Below are 26,606 nucleotides of genomic sequence, written 5' to 3' on the forward strand. Positions count from 1 at the left end.
TTTTTGGCCCGAGTTTTGGGTGCCGAAGACAATCATTGCGACACAGATTATTTTTCATTTTAATCGGTATATATATGTATTATTAATTTAAAGCAATAATTATAAATATTAGTGTAATCATTAATTTTTATGTTTTTAAAATTATAAAGTAATTTTGTAATTTATTTATAATTTTTAGACTGTGACATATCATTTTTCCGCGCTTTTAAAAGATGCAGAATGCACAGATAATAAATGTACTTTTTTATTCAATGAACTTTTTCAATTAGTTAAATGATAATGTTGAATTTTCCTGCACAACAAATACAATTTCGATCTGCATTAAACCAAAACAACGTTCCACATTGCATAAGACTTTGAAAATTACGAAAACAAACTAGTCTTGCAGTACTTACTGTGTGTTTTCATATTGTTTTGTTTACATAAATGAGAGTACTAAGTACACACATACAGATAAATTGGTATCCCTCTGATGTTTGGACTCAAGAGTATAATACTCGAGAAGGATACGTTTAAAAATAACCTTAAAAGAAGTAGAAATAATTACAGATAAGATCATACTCAAATAATAGTTGCTTGCAATAAAAAAAGCGAAATAAAATGAAGATAATATGTTTAAAAGCAAAAACTTCAACCCGAGACAGTTAAGATAAGCGTTAAGATACAAAAGGTCTTACTAAAATAAGTATTTACATTTATAATGAGCCTTAGCTCATTGCCTTAGCTCTTAGACTTAACTCATAGCCTTAGTTCGTACCTTTTAGTATACAAAAGTAAAGTTCCCTCCTGCTGGGCGAAAGCCTCATCTCCCATGAAGGAGAGGGTTTGGAACATGTTCCACTACGCTGTTCCAATTTGGTTTGGTGGAATGCACATGTGGCAGAATTTCAATAAAATTAGATACATGCAGGTTTCTTCGCGATGTTTTCCTTCAACGCCGAGCATGAGATGAATTATAAAAACAAATTAAGCACATATATATTGCTTGTCTGGGTTTGAACCCGAAATCATCGGTTAAGATGTACGTGTTCTATCCATTGGGCCATCTTAGCTCTTTTCGTATATAGTTTTAGTAAACAACGTTAGGGGAATTAATAAAATACAATATTGCATATAAGACAATCATTACATTACCTTATAAACTGACTTTTCCTGTTTCTAAGCCTTCCTTCAAACGCACTTAAGTCGTAAAAGGCGTTAAGTGTAAGAAATACGAACCATCTATCTTGCTCTCGATACGTGCGAGATATAATAGCAAAGGTTTTTGCTTCAGTGAAAATTTAAAAAATTAATCATTTATTTAAATTTTAGTTCCAAATATACTTTACCTTGATAAAGTTCTCATTTAAATTTTAAAAGGTGACTCTTATCTCTTGACTTGTCATTATGATACCGTATTGCAGCAAGCATTTTAGTTGGTGGACTAAATATAACAATGAATTTATTTAAATAAAGAAATAATAAGCCTAAATTTGGTTCACAATTATTGACATTATATACAAATATATATAAAATTAGCGGGTCGGTTTCTTATAGGATTATTCTATAACTGTTAAAAACTGTGGTATTGGAAGAAAGTACGAAAGTACTATGTTTTTGAAGTAAGGGTCTTGAATTTTAAAATGTATGCTCTATAGATGGTGTAGGTGTAGGTATTTTGAGTTAAAACAAGGGATGCTAGTGTCATATACCTGTACTAATTTGTAATATTATCAAATATGTAATACATGTGTATATTATGAATGTAAGTAAGCTCTGTCATTATACATTATAATTTACATAATAGAGTTGTTACACTGTTATACGAAATTAGCTCAGAGAAAAGTACACGTCGTATATTTTTCTCTGAGCTCGTTAGAATATTCTGAACAAAAAGCTTTAAACATGCTTTATAATTTTAACATGAATATTATCATAATTTTTGCTTGCTGAAAAATTGTTCATGATACTTGTAATGGTTCATTATATCAGACTTAATAATATACGAGACTTTTTTACCTTTAGCGGAGCGAGCTGACGAGAAAGTATCAAGACGCAACACAGTTCGTATGGGTATACGAGTACTTCAAGGTCCTGGAAAGTCGTCAGCTATACCGCCAGTGCTACCACCATCACCACACCGCACGCTCAGCACACTGGCACATCACAACGTGCTTAGGTGAGAACCTTTTATTTTGAAAAGCGTGACTATTTAATGTAAACGGATTATTTTGGTTTCATTATGTTATTTATAGTTCTTATGCTGATTGGTAGGTATTTGAACATTGCCCATACATATTGTAATTAAGAAATATTAACCATTCGATATATCCTCAATGTGCCAATTACCTTGGAACGAAAGTGTTGTGTCTGTATACGTATTTTGGCTCAATCACCCTTCCGTTCCGGTAGAACACAACATTTTCTATACATTCTGTATAGCCGTTGCCGATATCCAGTTAGTATATACTCAAACATTGAAATACCATATGTTACTAAATATAAGGATGTACAATCCACTCCAATATTATTTTTATACAAGGCTTAAAGTATTATTGCGATAGGTAATTAAATTATATTAAAATGACTATAATAGGCGTTGTTATAAAAATTGATCTTTTAACATTGAAGACATTTTTCTTTTTGGAAGCGCCCTATTGGTCTTTACATATTTGAAGAACAATTGGACTTAAAATTCACACACGTTTCCGCTTTCCACGTAATAAAGGAAATACGTGTTACAATGGACAAATCATAACACTTTTATATATGTACACATACACATACACACATAGGTAGTGTTTACTATGAGGAATTTAAATCAATCACATTCGCTTGTTGACATAAATTTTGACATATCGAATACCTATGTTGACTATTCAGCGCGTATGTTGTTCTTTCATGATGTTTACAAACAAACCACGCGTTTTGTTGTTGTTTTTAATTCAGAAACCAATAATTCATGGAACTAGCCGATGTTAGTTTTACGGATTATATCTATGGTATGATCTGAATGTAGAAATAATATAATATTATTAAAAATCAAACGGCCTTACAATGTGTAAGTAAAAGTAAAAAGTAACAGCCTGTTAATTTCCCACTGCTGGGATAAGGCCTCCTCTTCCATTAAGGAGAGGGTTTGGAACATTTCACCACACAGTTCCAATACGGGTTGGTGGAATGCACATGTGGCAGAATTTCGATGAAATTAGACACATGCAGGTTTTCTCAGGATGTTTTTTCTCATCGCCGAGCTTGAGATGAATTATAAACACAAATTAAGCACACATATATATTGGTGCTTGCCTGGATTGGAACCCGCAAACATCTATTAAGTTACACCCGTTCTAACCACTGGGCCATCTCAGCTCCAATCTAATGTGATCATAGTAGAAATGATTTATTTTTTATATAATAGTACATAGAGAACAGGCAAATGGACTTTCTGATAAATATAAGGAAATACATATTTATATTTATATTTATATATTTTTAATGGACTTTCTGATAGTGAGTCTACCAACCGTTCCTTACTTTGCCAAATCAACAACTTCGAGAATATATTGTCCTTGGTACTTGTTACACTGACTCACCTTTCAAACCCGAACCTACAAATACCAGGTATTGCTATTCAGGGTTGAATATCTGATAAGCGTGTGGTACCTACACAGACCTACGGTCTTACACAAAGCTACCAAGTGACATATATCTTTACATAGTATAAAACAAAGTCTCTACCACAGTCTGTCTCTATGCAAGTTTAAATTTTCAAAACCACGCAACTGATTTTGATGTGGTTTTAAATGAATAAAGTGATTCAAAAGGAAGATTTATATGTATAACATATGAACAATAGAGTAAAGAAAAACCGATAATTTTAGAGGTGTCTAATGCGATGTCGTGAATACACACGTATTGTGATTACAGTGCAAACGCTGTCCGAACCTAATGAGATAGATCAAAATAATAATACATTATTATACACATTAAAAAGACCAACAAAATATCCGTAATGATATATGTCTGTTTCCTAGGAATAACCCACAGTAACTACTTTTTATTCTTTGTTATTTTTTTTTAAAAAGAAATGCCTCCCATAAAGTTAACATCAAGGTATTACTGTAAGTCCATACAGACACGTTACACAATGAAACAGATTATTTTAGGTATCTTGTTTACCTAATCTCGATATTCGAAGCATCTTGCATTTCAGACGAGCCACGGCTTTGGATACTTAGCATACTTGAGACCTCACTACGAGTCACTTCACTAACAGCATATATATGTAACATACATCTATATAATAGTCATGCGCACCGACTTCAGACAATTGCTATATTTTTTGTATTGGTGTTTTCTGATTATTTACTATCTATTACTTATATAATTGTATTTAATTAACTTCACTTTGTATTTTAAAATTTTGAAAAAAGTAACTACTGAGTTTCTTGGCGGATTTCTCGGTAGAATCTATGTACATTTCGAATCAGTGATAGCTTCACTTAATATAGTTGTTAAATGTTGGTACAAAGTGCTTGTAAAAGTCTACTTAAATAAAGTATATTATTTTGTTTTTTAATAAATTGTAATATTATAATTATATGGCACAAATTACTTTACACAGGAAATGTGATGAATACTGTGAAATACATATATGCCCTGAAGGGTTCGGAAAATGGGTTTTACGGGATTTCTACCGGCTAAAATTATGATCAGAACTTGACTTTATACAGATTCGAAGGGACGAAGGGCACTCAAAGAGACGAGAGAGTAAAACCTTTAATTCTGTACTTAGGAACATTCAGTAGCCTCTAACTTTTGTAAAGACTTGTGATACTTTTACTGGCAGCTTTATATTTAATATAATCCTATAAAATGATTTGAAATGTAAAACCTTTTTGGATAACATTTTAATTTTGAACGAATTATTCCAAAGAATGAAAATATTTGATGTTTACACTGAGAATAAGAATAATAATAATTACTTATATAGTATCGGGAACAATATGTATGTATATGGTAATTATTTTTTCTATAACTTAATTGGTAGAAAAAAGTAACTAGACCTTGTAGCATCTTCTATCCTCCTGGTCATCTTTCTTCTTTGCTTTGCTCTTATCAGTCTATGTTATCGCACAAAGTGCAAGAATTTGTTTTTTTTTTCCAATTAGCAATAGACAATTTATTGAAAAAGTTTCTAATTACAATAGTATATTTCAACTACAGGCGGACAGAAGCCAATTAAACAAGACAAGATCATTGGTCAAGAGCTTTAATAGGCATTAGTGGAATAGTGATGTATTATAAACCAAATTTTAATACCTAAGAAAGGTTAGTAGCGCACAACACAGATACGCTATTGGTAAATCACGTGTCATACGAAAAAAGTTTTGTTTGACGACCTCTATGGTCGAGTTGTGTGTACACCGGTTTTCATGGGTATACCATTCCAAAGCCAATGTCAAAAGAGTTCGCTAATTTTCTATATTGTCTTGGGTCTGGGTGTTTGTCATACTGTCGTTACTTGTGATTTTCCAGACAAATGCCTTAGCGGCTAGAGGTATTGGAATCAGAGTAATGTATGGGATGTTGTCCAATATTGTTTATATCATTCCCTCTTTGATTAGACAAGACAAGAGTAAAGTAAAGTAACAGCCTGTAAGTCTCCCACTGCTGGGCTTAGGCCTTCTCTCCCATTAAGGAGAGAGTTTGGAACATATTCCACCACGCTGTTCCAATGCGCGTCGATGGAATACACATGTGGCAGAATTTCAATGAAATTAGACACATGCAGGTTTTCTCACGATGTTTTCCTTTACCGCCGAGCTTGCGATGAATTATAAACACAAATTAAGAACATATATATAGTGGTGCTTGCCTGGGTTTGAACCTGAAACCATCGGTTAAGATGCACGCGTTCTAACCACTGGACTGGAGGTTGAGTAGAAATGTCTAACGTAGATCAAACCGTGTGCAGCAGCAAGCTATTTATAAATATAAAACTAAATTAGATTTGAGGTTATAGAATTCATAAAATAAATTACTTAAAGTTTACGCACCGTAACCTTACAGCTATAAACTATATTCCAGGCTAAAATAATAAACGTTATATATATTACAAGAATATAAATATTAATTATGCATGAAGCGTTACGGTATGATGTAAAACTGTAAATAAAATAACTACGAGTTTTACTACTTATTTTATAGCTTTGTCATATAAAATATCTTGTTGGAAAAGTCAAATTTTATCGTTAAATTTGTTACGTCTGATAGCAACATTAATGAGTTAATTATTACAATAAATAGACATTTTATACTTATATTTATTCTAAACGCTTTTATTACTAACGACTCGACCCGACTTCGGACGGGTGCAATGCTGGTACTAAATATAGTAGATAATGTCTAAATTATCAGTGTTTCTTTACTATATTGTCCCCGAATTATATACAACTCCCTCTCGAATCACTCTATCTATTAAAACTACATCAAAATCCGTTGCGCAATTTTAAAGATCTAAGCGTAAATAGGGACAGACAGCGGTAAGCGTCTTTATTTTACACTATGTAGTGATGATAAATTATTCCAAGAGACTCATTTTATATAAATCAGCTATCAACAAAACATTTATTTTTAGCTCCGTAAACGAGATCTTTATTCAGAATTTACAAAAAGTCTCTTTTTGTCGAGTTTGAAAATATTCAATTAATTCGGAAGCAGCGAAATGTCAAAGAAGACCCATTAAGCTTTTTGAAGAACGAACCTTTTTTATATGTATCGCTGGGCAATCCCACGGTAGAGGTAAATGCCCCGTCACCCATATAACCATACATAATGCACATTATCCTACTCCATTGAGCTGTGTTCGGTAACGGTCTAAGGCAACAGTTGTAACGATAAAACCTGATCTTATTCTGTTAGCCAATCGAAACAAAATAAAAAAATACTTTGCTTTGATTGGCTGATTACTTAAAAAAAACTTTATACTTAAAATAATAATACAAGCTATTTTAAAAAATATATTAGAAGCAGCAAGATTATCTGTTAAGAATCTCCTGAAGAATGTGCTAATGAATTGCGTTTGCGTTTTTCCTAAATTTCCGAAACTTAAAACTCTTTTTCTATACTGTCATGGATTTTACAGAAATTTAACGGCCTTTTGGTTTAATTATTGATTCAAATCCTGATTTCAAAAACCTTATCGGACTCATACTTCCTTAGAAAACTTAAGCTAAGCTGAATGTTTATCGACGATAGTGACCTGTTCATTTTGGTCCAAGCTCAAGCTTGTTCGAGTGATAGAAACGATTGACTTTATTTATAGTCTTTAAATTTCATTTAGTCGAAGATTAAGGAATGGTCAACCAATTTGTATTCATTAAGAACGAATTTTATTATAGATTGTATGTATGTATAATAGTCATTTTGACTGTAAGATATACTTTGGCTTTTAATTTACGAAGAATGTAACTATTGTTTATTGTAATATGTTATATCCTTTATCCACGTTAAAATTATAGTAAAACATATATAATTATGATGATGTATAGTCATATTTCATTACAGCGCAAAAAAAAGCGTCTTACCTATGGTAATTACAACAATTTATGATATTACATTTTCAAGAAAATTTGAATCGTAACACAAGACTATCGTAACAGTTCACCGGCTCGGAATGTAATTTCTGCGAGAGAAATCCGCTGAAAACTCGGTTGTTACTCAGCTAAAGTCATTTCGCTGTATAATTGCTCTACGCTTTTTATCCTTAACATGGTTTCGCGTAGAACGATATGCTTTGACTATTAAAGTTTTCTAAAGGCGTTTTTTTTTTTTATTTAACCCTTTATGCAAATGTTATATAGACGACCTCCGTGTTCGAGTGGTGTGTACACCGGTTTTCATGGGTACGCCACTCCGAGGTCCTGGGTCCGATTTCCGGCTGAGTCGATGTAGATTATCATTTGTTTTCTATGTTGTCTTGGGTCTGGGTGTTTGTGGTGGATCAGAGTAATGTATGTGATGTTGTCCAATACCAAAAAAAAAAAAAATAGAAAAAAAACAAGCTGCAATATAAGCCTGTGACTATGGCGCTTAAAAAAATATATTAACCTGTAAAATTTGACGGTTATAGTCAACGTCGATTGGTAATTAATATGTTTTGGTCGGGTCGAGGTATGATGTGACGGTGATATTCATTTATATGACAAAACTATGAGTTTAGTTAGAACTAGCGCGCACTGGTAACTTTTGTCACGGTGACTGTTTCGTCACTCTTGTCGAGTCCAGGAATATGTATGGAGGTGCGCGCACATTACGACGTGACATTTTTGTCTGCATCTGTACATATTCACGGACTTGACAAGAGTGACGAAACAGACGAAAGTCACCGTGACAAAAGTTACCAGTGCGCGCTAGTTCTTATTATTGTTACTTGTAGGCTTACGGCTTTACTAACGTTTTAGGACTTTGGCTGTCATATATTGAAAGAGCGAGATAGACATAGTAACTTCCACATTTATAATATTAATATAGATTTGTTGGTTTCTTTTTTTATGGTATAGTTTGGTGGACGAGCATATGGGCCACCTGATGGTAAGTGGTCACCATCACCCATAGACAATAACGCTTTAAGAAATATTAACAATTCCTTACATCGTCAATGTGCCACCAACCTTGGGAACTAAGACGTTATGTCCCTTGTGCCTGTAGTTACACTGGCACAGTCACCCTTCGAACCGGAACACAGCAATACTGAGTACTGTTATTTGGCGGTAGAATAACTGATGAGTGGGTGGTACCTACCCAGACGGGCTTGCACAAAGCCCTACCACCAAGAAAAATTATCTTTACCTTATTTTAACGACTGTCAATTTCAATTTTACGTATTTCCTTGGCGTCCCGCGCGTATCTGGCATTTTTAATCATCTGAGGTGGAATCGGGATGCGTTAGAGTCTATCGTAAAAAAACAACGGTCACAGTAACAGTTTTCGATATGGATCGTAATAAATCGTATCACAAACATATCGATAAGCCTTACACTCGTTAAATATTAAGCAATTTTGGTGCTAATGTTCTCACTTGTACCACACGTATTAAAGACTATATTTGGGTCAATTCTTTAACCGTAGGTACGTAACTCGACCTCTACAAAATGTCTTCTCGGAAACTTGAAGGAGGTTATTAGGAATTCTCCATATATCGAACCTTTTATTGCGACACTTCAAACAATGGGACCAGTTATGAGTACAACGGCCTTAAATAAAACGCTGTATAACATGGACTATACTAAAAGGTATTGAGAAATATAAACTCTTGCTTCATGGCAAAGCGATAAATTTACATTCCATATTTATGTACAAATTAATGTTCCAACAAAAATTAATGAGAGTTTCTTCTGGAAATTTCCATTTCCAATACATATCAAACTAAATTGGGCCGTAAAGGCTTTATTTTAAAATTGATAATTTTTATACTGGTTTAAAAACTATACTAGTATTATGAATACAAAAGTAACTCTGTCAGTCTGTTACTGTTTATAGCCAAACTTCGGAAATAAATTGAATTAAATTCAATATGAATTAAGCTTGAACTCCAAAAAAGGAAGGTTTAGTCGACATACCCCTGAAACGCCAACAAAACCGCAGATGTCAACTTGTAATGTATGTATCAGGATCAGGACGGTTGACGCCGATTTCAAATCCTTGCTATTTATTTAAAGACAGGCAATTTCTTTCTATTTTTGTACGAAAAACTTAATTCGGTTAACATAATACATCTATTCTACAAATTTCATATACAGTTGTTTTAGTTTCTGAAGAATGTGGCTGTGATATACGGACAGACAGACAGACACGACTAATACATAAGGTTTTCGTTTTTCGCAAGTTGGCCACGGATCCCTAAAAATCAATAAATCAAGCGATATTCAATTAAATCGCAACAAGAAAAGATTATTGCAAATTTCGAATGATAATCATTATGATTATAATAGCTCTCAACTACGTAGGAGATAATATAACAGAGACGCGACGTACTTGATGTAGCTTGCGTGTATTTTCAACTGACTTCAAAAAGGAGGAGGTTATCAATTCGTCTGTATTTTTTTATGTTTGTTAGATCATAACTTTTTAGTGGGTGGACCGACCGATTTTGATCATTTGTTTGAGAACAACAATTTGTTTGAAAGTATTTTTGATTTTGATATATATTTTTTTAAATGGGTCAATCAAGGGGCTCGTGTCGCTTCTTTCTTTTGATTGTTGAGGCGCGTGCCCGTGGCTGACACCGACTCAAAATAAAGGAACAATTATACCTACATTATATAATCGTAAATCGACTTTTAAGTAGTCTTATATTTTTCATTTCATTTTACTTAAGAGGACTCTAAAAAATATGTTGAATACGCAATTATTTTTATTACTTTTTAGTGCATATTTATTTGTTTCAAAATAGTGTTTTGTCTGAAGTCGGTTTTTCTTTTTGTTAAATTTATTATTTATTCAATAACCTCAACAATAGGTAGCTTATATAAGCTTCATTTGCACAAATAAGGCAGCAAAAACATCATATTCTTGAATCCACTTTTAGGTATTGCGAATTCATAAAATAATACTTATTTTTGAGTACTTCCTCCGTGAGTACATAGAACCATGGTATAATGACTTCAATACAAAGAGAATGAAATTGCAAACGTTTAAATACTATTGTTATAATTTCTGTTCATTATTTGTAACAGTTTAACGTTAAGAGTAATAAAAGTAATAATAATTTACAAATGAGAATTCATGAACCGCTATGAATAGGTTTCTCGACGTCTAAATCGTAAATGTATTTTAGCAACGGGCAACATTCTCGCGTTACGCCAGTTTCACATTAAAAATAAACAAATATAAAAATAAAATTAAATTCTTTTTTTAAGAGTTTAGCTATGATATGTAGTTGATTATAAGATATAAACAATATACAAAAACAGTTATTTTCGCTTTTGTAATGGACTTAAAGCGGAATCATAGCGTGCCTTGACGGGGCCCCGTATAAAAAATTGATTGGGGGCCCTGAGGAAGAGTAAAGATTTGTAACAAAAGTAATTGCATAAAAATTAAAACAAATATTTATTTACCATAATTATTTATCCATTTGTCATCGTCATAATTATATGTGTGTCATATGTCTGTTAATTACGCGCGTTGGGGCCCTCGTGACCCGGGGGCCCCGTATAATCGATACGGCAGATACGGTAGTAGCTACGCCCCGGCATTTAAATCATACACTTGATAAGTTATTCCATATATGTTTGAACAAAATAGTACCTCAGATCAATGAATAATATCATAGTTATAAATATCTCGGATAAAGTATGAATATCATATTTAATATTGTTTACTATTTATTGGAATTCAATATTGCGGCTGTGGTTTATATCTGCTGCTAATATTCCTATAAATACTATAAATATATACAAACGGAAATCGGAAAGATTACTTCCAGCTGAACGATCATTCTCATATTCATGGCAGTCATCAGAAATATTTGTATATAATATAGTAATAGATTATAAATTTCCCACTGCTGGGCTACTATATCATATGCTCGATGGATTGACATGCGGCAGAATTTCCTTATACGTAATTAGTCACATACGAATCTCTTCACGATGTTTTCCTTCAACGCCGACCTCGAGATGAATTATGCGCATAAAGATTTAAGGTTCCTTATAGGGTGTAGACATCCGCTAAAAACGGGTTTTATGAAACTCGAACCCTAAGGGGTAAAACGGCTTTTTAATTTGTGTGGGTATTTATAATTTTGCAAGTAAAGCAGCAAGTTCAACTAGTTTAAATATTAAAATATCTATAAAACTTGAACTTTTAATTAAAAAAATATATAGTATGTTGATTATATAAATTTATGTTTTTGGAGAAGTTTATCAATAGCTAATTCTAAGAGGCATATACACTGCCCATGTTATATGTGTCCTATATATGTATGTCCTATATTGAGTTTGAAATAGACTAACGAATGTGTAACTTTACAACTTAAAATACAATCGATTCGTGTGCAAATACGACTGAATTCATAAAGGAGCAATTTTAAAATACAATAGTATCATATAACTTTATACAGTAGTCACTAAACTTCTTAATTTGCACGATTTAGCTTTATGAAATATTAATAAATAGTTCAACATCTACATTGAAAAACAAACTTAAAACTGCTAGGAAAGTTGTACTAGTTGATTTTGTCTTTTATAATATGCTTGTAATATAAACATAGACTCAGGAAGCGACTGTTTCATACTATGCATAGATTCATCTATTAGTAAACAGAAAAGTCCCACAGTAGTTTCTGAGATTATCGTAACATAATTAATCATACAACAACAACAACAACAACAGCCTTTAAATTTCCCACTACTGGACTAAGGCGGGTTGGTGGAATAGACATGTGGCAGACTTTTAAACAAAATTTATACATACAGGTTTCCTCACGATGTTTTCCTTCACCGCCGAGCACGAGATGAATTATAAACATGAATTAAGCACAAGAACAATCAGTGGTGCTTTCCTGGGCTTGAAACCGCAATTAACGCTTAAGATGCACGCGTTTTTACCACTGGGTCATCATGGGTTACTAATCATAATAGCAAGAATCAGCATTGCTTTCGATGACGGTCGCAATGTTCGTTCAATATTCTATCGTTTTAGCCACTGGATCATGTCAGCTCATGAATGATGTAAGGAATGGTTAATATTTCATACAGTACTTATGTCTTTGATCAGTGAAAACGCTTACCATCAACTCACAAGATTAACTTCAAATTGTTATCGATATTAAATATTAAAATATTATTCTTTATTAATTTTATCATTTATAATTCACAAAACTAGTGATGTGAAAAAGCGCTCAAAAACATTAGGTTTTGTAATAAAACCAGCTATAACGGATTTGAATCGCGTATATTAATTATTTTTAACATTCCGACGTTTCGAGCACTTTACAGCGTTCGTGGTCACGGGTAGACCTGTGACCACGAATGGATTTTAATTCACGGATTCAAATCCGTTATAGCTAGTTTTATGTAATCGGGAAAATTTAAGAGAACATTAGGTTTTGTCCTAAAAAAATCGTAACAGTCGGAAATAAGTCTCTTGAAAGAAAATTTCCAGAAATGTATGGATTTCTTTTTAATTACAGGCTGAAAAATAAAGCTAAATTGGACACGGATGAAAAATGTCGAGCGAAAAACGAGGAAATAGGTGAGTGTAGTTTCTTTTAAAATTTCCTTTTTGAATTAACATCCATTTGCTTTTGATATTTTTAGAACTATAAATAAATCTTCTAAACATGTTAACAAATGTTTCAATAAGGTTTTATTTCCGAACGAAGTATATACTTTTTACATTTGTTAAAAAAAACAAACATTGATGTCTTATAATATGAAATAAGCCTACATTAATGCCGAAGAAAGATCTCAGTGCATTTGGACAGGCCTATGTCCAGCAGTGGACTAAAATAGGCTGCTTATGATGATGATAACAGATTATTTAAAAACAGAATCAAAATACACTTTATTCAAGTATTTTTACAAGCACTTTTGAATCGTTATCAACAAAATATATTAGTGAAGTGAAGCTTCATCGGTTCGGAATGCAAATTCTACTGAAAAGGACTCGCAAGAAGCTCAGTAATTACTCTTTTTCAACATTTAAAAATACAATGTCATGTTAGTTAAATACAGTCACATATGTAATACATCCTGCCAGGAATTCATCAAGCACAAGCTACAAGCTTTTTTATCAACTCTATAATCTTGTATTAAATAATAATGCTTTCTTTGAATGTAAATTTATGAAACGGCAAAGTTAAAAATATCTTCGGAATTGTAAGTATAGAAACGAATACCGTTCCCCAAGAAGGATTTGTTGACTTTTTGAAATCATCAATCGTGTCATGAACGTCATCAGCTAACAAGACCTTAAGGTCTAAGATTTTCCGGCATGGTACTTTCAGTCTAGAAAATCACGTATCTCTAAGACTTTGTCGCAGGCATGAGCGGCTGCTCTCTATGTGAATAATTTACCGCCAAATATGTAAATTTGGAGTGTTCTAAAACTGCGTTGACATGACTCGATTTTAACCGACCAACTGCAAAATAGAGTTAGCAGGTGATAACAAATTGTAGACCTTGGCGCTATAAGAAATATTTACCATTCCTCACATTACCAATACGCCACCAACCTTGCTAAGACCTCATATCCCCCGAATCTTAAGTATACTAGGTGAAGTATTTAATTGGCTCATACGATCTTTAAAATGAAGCATAAAAGTAAAGTAAAGTGACTGCCTGTAAATATCCCGTAGCTGGGATAAGACCTCCTCTTCCATTAAGGAGTGGGTTTGGAACATATTCCACCGCTGTTCCAATGCGGGTTGGTGGAATGCACATGTTGCAGAATTTCGATAAAATTAGACGGATGCAGGTTTCCTCACGATGTTTTCCTCCACCACCGAGCACGAGATGAATTATAAACACAAATTAAGCACATATGTACATATAGTGGTGCTTGCTTGGGTTTGAACCCGCAATCATCGGTTAGGATGCACGCGTTCTAACCACTGGGCCATCTCAGCTCATGGTGCATAACATTGCTAAATATTGCTATCTGCTAACAGTAAGTAAGATTGTGTGTAACTGCTTCTAGTAAGAACCAACTTACTGTTGTGTACAGTACATCTGTGTAAATACCAACTTAGCAGACGGGCTTGCAAAAAGCAAGATTTGGTTTAAGTAAAATCTAACAGCCCATACTATTTAAATAGAATCGATACATAAAGGAATCCACACGCACATATACATATATGTATATCTCTTTCATCTCACAATCACATCAACGTTATTACAATATGTTATAGCAGGTATGTAATATTCATGGAAGCTGCCATGTTTAATGTACAGTGACGTCACGCCGTGTCCCATTCTCCGGATTCCTTACCCATATCACGTTTCACTTGAATTGTTTCAATAATAATAATTGACACTGATTATTTTAAGGACCTTGTCGTAATAATAAACGTTGACTTTAATAGCTTAAAACAAATATCAATTTCTATACTAGCAAATGAAAGGGTTCATTTTTTATTCCTAACTTAAAAAATACGAAACCAATATCCACAAAACTTATATGAGAAGTTGCAACACAACAACAACAACAGCCTGTAAATTCTCACTGCTGGACTAAAGGCCTCCTCTCCCTTTGAGCAGAAGGTTTGGAACACATTCCACCACGCTGTTCCAATGCGGGTTGGTGGAATACACATGTGGCACAATTTCTATGAAATTTGTCCAATGCAGGTTTTCTCACGATGTTTTCCTTCACCGCTGAGCACGAGGTGAATTATAAAGACGAATTAAGAACATGAGTCAGCGGTGCTGATAATTGCGTGTTCAAACCCAGGCAGGGTTTGAACACGCAATCATCGGTTAAGATGCACGCGTTCTAACCACTGAGCCATCTCGACTGTTACCAGTTGCAACACGCTTGGATAAATTTATATAGTATTCCTTTGCTTTAATTTTAATTAGATTCATTGACATAGAAGATCATTTCATGTACGTTTAATGAATATAACAATACTAGCGACCAGCCCCGGCTTTACATGGGTGCACCTCTGATACTAAATATTCCATCGAATTTTTCCTGTCTCTTTACTATATTGTCTATTTATTATATAAAAAACATACCTCTTAAAACACTCTAGATATAAAAAAAACCGCATCTAAATCCGTTGCATAATTTTAAAGATCTAAGCATACATAGGGACAGACAGCGGTAAGCGACTTTGTTTTATACTATATAATGATGATTAAAGGGTATTGTTTTTTGAAACATTGAATTTAAATTTTGACCGTGCCGTTATAAAGCTGTAACACAAGTCCATTTTGGGCGACTAAGTTGTAAGCAATGTGACACAGTTCGAATAGGCTTGATCAACGATATAAAATAAATGAAAATAAATTTATCATTTTTTTTAAAGTCAAGTGACCTTCAGCACTAAGACATTTGTAGCACCTTCAAATACTCTAAAGGTAAGACAAGACTGAAAAGACTTAGATAGTTAATGAAGCCGTTTTTCCACCCAATTTAAAAAAGAAAGTCATGTCATTCTGAAAGCTAATTTGGCTGATGTCATTCGGCCGCTGGTTGAACGGCACCGTTTAGTAAAGTAATTAGGTTTTTCATTGAATTGCCACCTATATAGGTAAGATCACTACATACTAATATAGTTTAAAATAACATTCCATGTCAAAGTGGATACCAGGTAAATGCTATATTATATACATATGTATATTTAGTGACAAGTGTACCCAATGTCAATACCGGCTGTGTTAGCGGTATCAACAATTCAGATACTTATACCAGCAAATGTTATGTTTGAAATTATTTATTTTTATTTGGTTGTCAATTATTAACTCAAATGGAATGAATTGTGTATGGTTGTGATAATTAATAAGCTACCAGATAGATAGTCGAGATGGCCCAGTGGTTAGAACGCGCGCATCTTAACCGATGATTGCGGGTTCAAACCCAGGCAAGCACCGCTGTTTCATGTGCTTAATTTGACTTTATAATTCATCTCGTACTCAGCGGTGAAGGAAAACATCGTGAGGAAACCTGCATGTGGCAAATTTCATAGAAATTCTGCCACATGTGTATTCCACTAACCCGCATTGGAACAGCGTGGTGGAATATGTTCCAAACCTTCTCCTCAAAGGGAGAGGAGGCCTTTAGCCCAGCAGTGGGAATTTACAGGCCGTTGTTGTTGTTGTTGTTGTACCAGATAGATAGACAAACACGAGAGAGAAGCATGAAAGCGCTAAAAAGGATATTAAGTCTATTGAATTAATTTCATAAAATTATGAACTCTATGTATATTGTTTTCGTCCATTTATTTCGCCGTAATAAATAATTATTTTGTGTTCATCAATAGCGCAATAGGGAACATTCAAAAACAATATTTATGAAAATTTTGCTATAAAAATAATAAAAAAATATAAAAATACAAACCTTGCAGTGGGGCCACTTTTTCATATAATTTTGTTTCAAAAGAATTAAAGTAATGTGAAACGTAACGTATTTCAAAAATGACGTCAATCCTGTTATGACTACTTATTTGAAGTTATAGTTATGAAAAAATGAACAATAAAACGAAAATTAATTGCCTTTTTCGAATTAAAATGGAATTTGTGTTTGTCAAAGCAGACTCCAGATTTCTCTTTTCAGCTGGAACTTTTATCTCAATTTTGTGTCAGAAGATCCATTCAAAAAGCATTTCGATAGTCCGTCTTAAATTTTTACAAAAAAATATCTCAAAGTTCGAGAAAAAATTCATAAGTATGAAAGCCATCGAAGACAAGTACGATCAGTGGGCCAGCGATAGACAGCAGTGACGTCATACGACATATAGATCCGTTTTCGCGGGAAATTGAAAGTGACATTTTGAAACCGGATTTTTTGCGGTAAATAAAACTGTTTTAAATTTTTAATATACTTGTGTTCTATCAGATATGGAGTTCTTTAAAAAAAACTAAATATTATATTGAAATAGAATATTATACTAAAGAACATTGTTTTTCAATTTAAATATTCTATTGATATTCGTCGTCGTAAAAAATATTTGATGAGAGCTTGTGCAAGAATGTCTGAGTTACTCATCAGATACTCTACCACCAAAATACAGAACAGTATAGTTGTTTCCGGTTTTAAAGGAGAGTGAGACAGCATCACTAAAGGAGCGAGAGACATAACATATTAGTTACGACGGTTGCTATCGCATTGTATTGGTGATGTAAGGAATAGATAATATGGTTTACGGGTGGCCCATTTGCTAGTCCGTAAAATAAAAAAATAAAAATCATAAGTCAGTCTACATACAGTAAGTAAGATACTATTATAGTTTTAAATGAAAATCCACGTCAAAGAATGAATTTCACTAAAAATTGTATTCAGTGAGGTTATTTGATTTCGATGTTATTTTAAGTATGAAATATCAACGTCCAAAATATAATCAAAAGTTGAATTGAATTTGTTCGGAATTTTTCGCTGTTCATATTTTCGTTTTCGTTTATATTTTGGACCGACACAATAGAAATTTTATTTACAGAATGTTACATTATGTACATATATGTATTGTAATATGAAAATTTTGCGTTACTTTTCATATGAGTGAAAATGACTACAAATTGACTTATTTACTTGGTGGTAGGGCTTTGTACAAGTCCGTCTGGGTAGGTACCACCCACTCATCAGTTATTCTACCGCCAAATAACAGTACTCTTTATTGTTGTGTTCTGGTTTAAAGGGTGAGTGAGCGAGTGTAACTACATGCATAAGGGACATAACATCTTAGTTCCCAAGGTTGGTGGCACATTGACGATGTAAGGAATAGTTAATATTTCTTACCGCTTCATTGTCTATGGGTGATGGTGACCACTTACCATAAGGTGGCCCATATGCTCGTTCACCAATCTATAACATAAAAAATATATATTTTATTGTTTACAATTCAGTGAACCATAGGAATTGCAATCAAATCAATGGTTTCATAACTCATATAGCATACATCACATTCATTTTAATTAATATAGATGTGCATATGTATTTTGATAATTAAAATTATATAATATACATATATTACATTATTATGTGTGTATTATTGGTATGTAGTTGTGTGTTGTTTATTATTGTACTTTAATTTAAATATCCTTATATGAGTTATTACCGCCCCTTACTATCTATAACTGCATTTACCTATGTGTGTGTGTGCGTGTTTACTTTCTAAACTTCTATCATCAAAAGTTACATGATAAATCATTTTGAGCGATAAAACCGCCTTTGCGGACCATTTGTCAAAATTTTTGGTTTCTCTTATTCATTCATTTAAATAAATAAATTAAATAGATTATTCACATCTTAAAACTCATATCCAATGAAATAAATACTGAGTGTCGATGATTCATCTGCCACTAACTTTTGTCAGCAACAGCGCTATTCTGAATGAATTGACTCGTAAAACGTTCAGATCCAACTTAAACTAATATGCCATTTTGATACGTGTATTCTATTATACATTTTATAATAATTAATAATAAGATAGTCAATATTGCATATCGTATGGATTGCCGTGAGTTTCGAGTTTCTTTTGACATAATAGCTTCATTATACAGAATAAAATAGATATTTTAACAGCGCCTCGCCAGCGCCAGCGCCTAAAAAGATTTAATTTTGAAGATTACTTCGAAAGTTATCTGTAAGTTAAATACCGTTAAAATCCCTCTAAGGGGTGGGACATTAGCATTAACTAAGTTTTTCAAAATAAACATGGCGGCCTTTAGATGAGCGCTCAGTATAACGAACACTTAATCTACATATCATTTTATCGATTTAAACAACGTACGCCAAGGAAAATGTCAAGTGGCACTTATCTTTAAAATGCGTACAGACAGACGCGGCGCTGGAGTTGAATTCATTGTATAGTAAAATGTGTCCGCAAGTAATGCAGTAAATGTCCCAATGTTGGACAAAGGTTATTTTCTCTTAAGGGAATACCAACTAACTGCTTATAAAGGGGATGAAGGATAAGTGCATAACAATATGCTTCTAAATCTACTAATTACAACAATATTATGTATATTCACAGTAACATTGATCACTTTGATAAAATCAGTGATAATTATTGTATATGCACTAGGAGTAAGGTTAACCTTAGTTATCCTTACTTAGGTTATCTTGGCGTTATATACTTATACATATAACGCCAAGATTCCAACTCCGCAAAGTCAATAAATATTTCTTGGGCCAAAGTATCCGTTTCTATAATAAAATTCCGCAGGCATTTTTAACTTTGCCGTTTCGTAAATTCAAATCGTTTATAAGAAATACATTGGTAAAAAAGGCGTATTATTTAATACAAGATTTTGTAGCTGATAAAAAGCGTGGAATTAATACCTGTTGACTTCCAGGCAGGATACATTATATACATACATATATAATTGTATTTAAATAATATGATTGTATTTTTTAAATTTTGAAAAAGAGTAACTACTGAGTTTATTGCCGGCTTATCTCGGTAGAATCTACTTTCCGAACCGGTGGTAGCTTCAATTAATTGTTAACTGACGATTCAAAAGTGCTTGTAAAAGCCCACTTGAATAAAGTTTATTTTGATTTACCATGCTGCTTTAATGCGGAGTCGAGCATACACATCACATTCTGTTACTTAGCCGGAATTGAGCTCAGACCATCGGTTCGGATTCACCTCTCCTAAGCACTGGCCCATCACGACTCCCCATATAGATAGACAGATAGGTTATCGTAATTGTGACACACTATTAATTAACCTCATATATCATAACTATGTTATTAGATAAGGATCGCATATGAGCACATACATTAATTATAATTTAATAGCGAAATGCACAGCAGGAAGTCAGTGTAACGCTTGTTTCAGCGTCATTTATAAAACAGCGTTAAAGCGTTCTAATTTGGCAAATGGGATGTGAAAAATAATATTTTCATGTTTTCACAGAGAACGTTGAACCGGCGCCGCCCCGAGCGACCGTCGAGAAGCCATTCCTGTTGTCTGACGGCAGGTGAGAAAATCTTTTAATTTAATATTTTAAACAGAATATAAAAGTGAACAATGTCTACTAATGTAACTTTCGATTTTTAATTAATCTGTATCAACTTATAAACTTTCTACTATATATTGATTGTGTAGAGTTTCCACCACGCTGTTTCAGTATGGGTTAGTGGTTATGTGAGAACATCTTAAACGTTTTTATGGAATAATTTTACAATCAATACTATATTTTACATAAATTATGGTAACTCATAGTTGGTCCTGAAAATAAGGCCACAAATACCGAGCACTTGCGTTCAAACCCCAGGTCAAGTTAGGTCCATACGAGTTATTGTTTTTTCGATACAATTTCTCAGTAACAGCCTAAAGTCTGGATGCTGGAAATTTTTGTATATATGTGCCTCGAGCCTGAACTGTTCTCAGTCGTGTCATATATGCTGTAATACGATAGAAAAAGCATCTGTACTTGCGCACATAGTCGCTCTCTGACCGACGTAGTTCCCTGGCGAAAGGCCGAAACGATTGAAATCAACCATGACGATATCTTTTTTTTCTTATAGTATAGGTTGGCAGACGAGCATATTGGCCACCTGATGGTAAGTGGTCACCATCGCCCATAGACAATGAAGCTGTAAGAAATATTAACCATTCCTTACATCGTCAATGTGCCACCAACCTTGGGAACTAAGTTGTTGTATCCCTTGTAGTCTGTAGTTACACTGGCTCACCCACCCTTCAAACCAGAACACAACAATACTGAGTACTGTTATTTTGCGGTAGAATAACTAATGAGTAGGTGGCACCTACCCAGACGGGCTTGCACAAAGCCCTACCACATAGTTCATCGATGGATGGATGAATATACCGTCGTGGTTGATTTCAATCGAAAAAAATAATCGACAGTAATCGAATCGATTTTGAATGTTGCCTTCTTTTTTACTACCTTTAAATGTTTTTTTTTATAATACTCGTCAACAAGCTCGTCTTCAAATAGCTACTAAACGATACAGGATTATCTAGTGTGCCCACCAGCGGGTATATAAAAGTTTTCTTTTTTGTTGTGAAGAAAATCTTGTGGGACTGTTTTGTCTCTGGCTGTTCTGTTAATATAGATATATTACAAAATAATATACGATTTACTCAAGTTCGAAGTTTAAGAAAAAATCACTTACGTTTTCTCTTTATAAATACCGTATAACCAGTAGCACTATTCTGTACGAAAAAAAAAAACAGGAGACTCACTAAAGATTACGGCTGTAAAATTTCAATATGTATTATATAATTTAAGTATATTTTAAGTGATACTTAAAAATAAAATACGTATGAACTCACTCACGGCACTCAGTTTTTAACATTTCAAGTGAAATGCCAAGTACATTCTAACCGAACAGTTCTAACACTGCAGACCGAAATGTTTCAAGTAAAAAATGTAGCATTAAGATTTAATTTAATCTAGTACAAAGCGAAATCAAAAGTCTTCGTTCGAGCTTGAATAAAAAAGAACATTAAATACTTTTTACTGCAGGAAATTAATTAAACACTGTCATATTAAATAATTAAATAGAATATTACATAAAACAAAGAAGTATAAAATAAACGAATAGTGTTATTGTAGTGTGCACACAGACAACTGTTTTGTATGCATAATTATTTATAAATACATGTATATGTGTCTAATCAAAATTAATGGGTCACTTGCTCAAAGCCATGAAATATCAATATTCACTGTTAGACATACATATATCTACTAACACATTACAATGTAAACCGTTCGCATTAACAGAACTCGTAGCGTATTCATCGTTCGTACCGAAAAAGTATCTACAGTAAGGGCTCTTTCCCGCCTACTTTTTTAAAAGTCAAGTGCAGTCCTGTCCCTTCGCTAATATAATCCCCACTAATAGAATAAAGAAAGAAAGAATGTTACTTGTGAAATGACGTCAGATAGGGAGGTATGGAACAAGAAGACATGCTGCCTCGACTCAAATAATTTGGGATAAGGGCAGGAGGATAATATAATAAAATAAGTTTGGGGTGTTAAATACGAACATTAGTAATTTCTCAAATACAAATAAAGCTCAAATATATTTAAAATAAATCCCCATTCAAATCGTACGCCTTAATCCAATTAATTACAACTTAAAACGCAACTTAAGAGACAGCTAATTGGTTGTTTTAAATTACAATGAACACGTTCCAAAAGCCTGGAGCATTCTCAATGATTATATTTCATTCATATCGTTCAATTCGTTCGTGAAATAAACGATATCACCGAAAGGATAAAATATCCCAACTCGCTGAAGCTTTGTAATTCCATAACATAATTCTATTAGATTATTCATTCAACGAATCTCAAAAACTTCGATTCCATTCAATTCTTAGTTGAATGTCAAATTGTCTTTCAAAATGCCGTTTTATTATCTGTGGTTTATTCACGCCAAGCGAAAATGTAAAGTTGATAACATGAGCAAGGTGGGTTTGATACGTCATTCCATTCTGGACAAATTTTCAAAGATATGCAACTGTAGAACGACTCTGTAAGAAGAACATCGAAACTCATAGCAAAACAAGAGCTTGAAATTTCAAAATGTGATATACAATGTTGCCTACAATTATTATACAATTTATAGGATTAGAAGTATTCGATTGTAAAAATTAAACGAGTGAAATTCGAGATGAATACCTACATCGCACTGCTAGAACATTATTAGTAGAATAAGAAATCTACTAAGCGGCAAATATAAATATATTTAGTATAATAATGTCCTGTAAACTTCCCACTTCTAGGCTCTCTGCTCCAATACGAGTTGGTGGATTCACATGCAGGTTTCCTCGCGATGTTTTCCTTCACCGCCGAGCTCGAGATGAATTTTAAACACGTGTAAAGGACATGAAAATTCAGTGATGCTTGCCTGGGTACAAACCACTGGGCCATCTCGGTTCCACTGGGCCATATCGGCTCACTGGGACAAAGGTTACGATAAAATAACTTGTATTATATTTTAGGTTACTTGATGCTATTTAAGGTGCAAACAAGAAGATGATAAAAGGTTTTATTATCAATATTTTCAAGCACTTTCCGGAGAGCTATCATAAAAAAAAGAATTGACAGCTAAGGATAATTAATTATTCGAGATCCAATTATAAATTATAATTAACCGATTTACACAGTAAGTTACAATGGACATAATGTAAGACTAACAACAACAGCCTGTAAATTCCCACTGCTGGGCTAAAGGCCTCCTCTCCCTTTGAGGAGAAGGTTTGGAACATATTCCACCACGCTGTTCCAATGCGGCTTGGTGGAATACACGTGTGGCAGAATTTCTATAAAATTTGTCACATGCAGGTTTCCTCACGATGTTTTCCTTCACCGCCGAGCACGAGATGAATTATAAAGACAATTTAAGCACATGAATCAGCGGTGCTTGCCTGGATTTGAACCCGCAATCATCGGTTAAGATGCACGCGTTCTAACCACCTGTGAGACCTAATTTTTTATTTACCTTATGACATATCATTTATAAAGACAGCTGTAATGCTTATAAATAAGAAAACAACTCCATATAGTTAATTGAATATATCATAAATTTTATTTATAATAAAAGTCGAAGGCATAAGTTGATACCATGTTGTATGAAACATTTTATTTCAAGCTACGAATATCAAAAGTATAAAATAATCGATATATAAATTGAATTATAATTAATTATTAACATTCATAGCCGTGACGTGCTGTTAATTAATAATATATCACATGCAATAAAATTAAAAATGTAATTGTCACGAGTCGCCCGGTAGCTGTGAAACAATGAAATTCATGAAATGAAAGAATTTATGATTATATGATAATGATATGACTAATGAATAAATAAAATTATAGAGTTTAATTTAATAACATATTAATTTGTTATTATTATTATAATAATATAAAAGAAAGAAAATATTCTCTTAGTGCCAAAAAATGAAGGAAGGATGATGAAGATTGAGATTTCATAACTTTTCGACGAACTTTTCCGGTATACGACTTGTATCCTATCCCTCGACAGCATAAGTACAGTCGGTGCCTTAAAAGTAGTGCACAGAAAAAAGTATGCACGAGAAATTTGCTCGGGTATACATACATTTCTGATAAAGGCAAAGAAAAGAAACTTACTTTAAAAATATAACTGAACTAAATTGAAACGCATTTTTATAAATTTTTATTTGTAAAATGTATTTTAATAAACTACTTTATAAACTTTCGTATCTAAAGTCAACGCTATTCATAACTTAGGTTTGGCCCAAAATCTAACGTGACGTACTTTAACGAACTACAAATAAATAATACTCTTGCCTTACTTTATACAATTCAATATTACACAGAAAAGTTCTAGCCCATATTAGAAAAAATATAGTTTCTCAACATCAAAAAATTAAAATCAAAATCAAAATAAACTTTATTCAAATAGGCTTTTATAAGCACTTTTGAATCGTCATTTTACAATTAAGTGAAGCTACCACCGGTTCGGAAAGTAAATTCGACCGAGAAGAACCGGCAAGAAACTCAGTAGTTACTCTTTTTTAATATTAAAAAATACAACGTCATGTTAATTTAATACAATTCACGTTTTTTTATCATCTATAAAACAACTCGAATCAATAAAAAATCGAATCAAAGGGATCAATGAATCATCACACTGCAGGTTTCGTAGAAGTCACGTGTCGTTTCGTTATATTCAACATATATTGAAACCACAAGGACATAGTGCGTCATAGCTGTTCGCCAAGGAGCGTGGGTTTGTGAATACGTTATAAATATGGATTTAATTTTTGGTATATTCCATTAGATTTCCTTTAAACCACTTTATGTATGTATTTATAAAATTTACAACACATTACATGCAAAGTTTCGTAGTCAACAATAAATGCAATTGTATTATACAGCGTATTGTCTACATTCTATAATTAATTATGAAAATAAACTAACATATATCTATTCATATATCACAATTTAATTAATTATTCGTAAACTTATAGTCTCGAATTTTATGATGTGTTATTTAGACAGTATAACTTCTATAAATTAGTTATTACTCTATTGGACATAAAACAGTTTAATATTTAAATTTGGAACATTTAAGCTACTTTTTTATATTTAAGTTAGATTGATTAATATTCTGTGGCCGTATAGCAAAATAAATCAAATTAATTAAATTCAAGTAAACTTAACAATGAAGCATATTTAAATCGTCAATATTTAAACACTACCCTATCGGAAAGCCTTCAGCGAAAGAGACGGCAAGTTACTCGAAACAGAGAGTCTATAATTCCGTCCATAGGCTGAGTCACGTTCTCTCAGGAGACACCCTTAGGAAGGTCATAACTAAACACCTTACTATAACTAACCACCCAGTAAGCTATATACAAAACAGAAATATAAAGTGAATTATAAGACGAGATGGCCCAGTGGCTAGAACGCGTGTATCTTAACTGATGATTGCAGGTTTAAAGCCAGAAGCTCCTGAATATTCATGTGCTTAATATGTGTTTATAATTCATCTTGTGCTCGGCGGTGAAGGAAAATTTCACGAGGAAACCTACATGTGTCTAATTTCATAAAAAATATGCTACATATGAATTCAACCAACCCGCATTGGAACAGCGTGGTGGAATATGTTCCAAACCTTCTCCTCAAACAGGAGACTAAGCCTTAGAATAGCAGTAGGAAATTTACAGATAGTTGTTCTGCCTTCTGTTCTGAAGTAAATTACAAAGACTGACAAATCGACGCCACTGTTGCAAGCAAAACGACCATGACTGGATATAATTGATTCATTAAAAAATCACATTCAATCTACTTAATTCATACAATGAGTTCAATTGGAATACACACAGTTAACAGTTTTAATGTAACCGAGACCTCGAATATGAATCACTAATTTTCCCCTTTGCGAACGAACGTGGTGAATGAATTATGATTGATACAATGCTCCGTGTCAAC

General features: G+C 33.1%; 1 protein-coding gene across 1 annotated transcript in view; it reads left to right on the forward strand.

Annotated features, from left to right (window-relative positions):
• Positions 1–26,606, forward strand: part of LOC124540233 (arrestin homolog) — a 166,633-nt gene that overhangs the window by 130,433 nt on the left and 9,594 nt on the right. The window contains exons 6-8 of the mRNA XM_047117701.1: positions 2,005–2,158; positions 13,178–13,239; positions 20,570–20,633. Of these exons, the coding sequence (XP_046973657.1) occupies positions 2,005–2,158; positions 13,178–13,239; positions 20,570–20,633 (280 nt within the window). The remainder of the gene's footprint in view (positions 1–2,004; positions 2,159–13,177; positions 13,240–20,569; positions 20,634–26,606) is intronic.

The sequence above is a fragment of the Vanessa cardui genome, chromosome 2, assembly GCF_905220365.1.
Source record: "Vanessa cardui chromosome 2, ilVanCard2.1, whole genome shotgun sequence".
In the NCBI taxonomy this organism is placed as follows: Eukaryota; Metazoa; Arthropoda; class Insecta; order Lepidoptera; family Nymphalidae; genus Vanessa; species Vanessa cardui.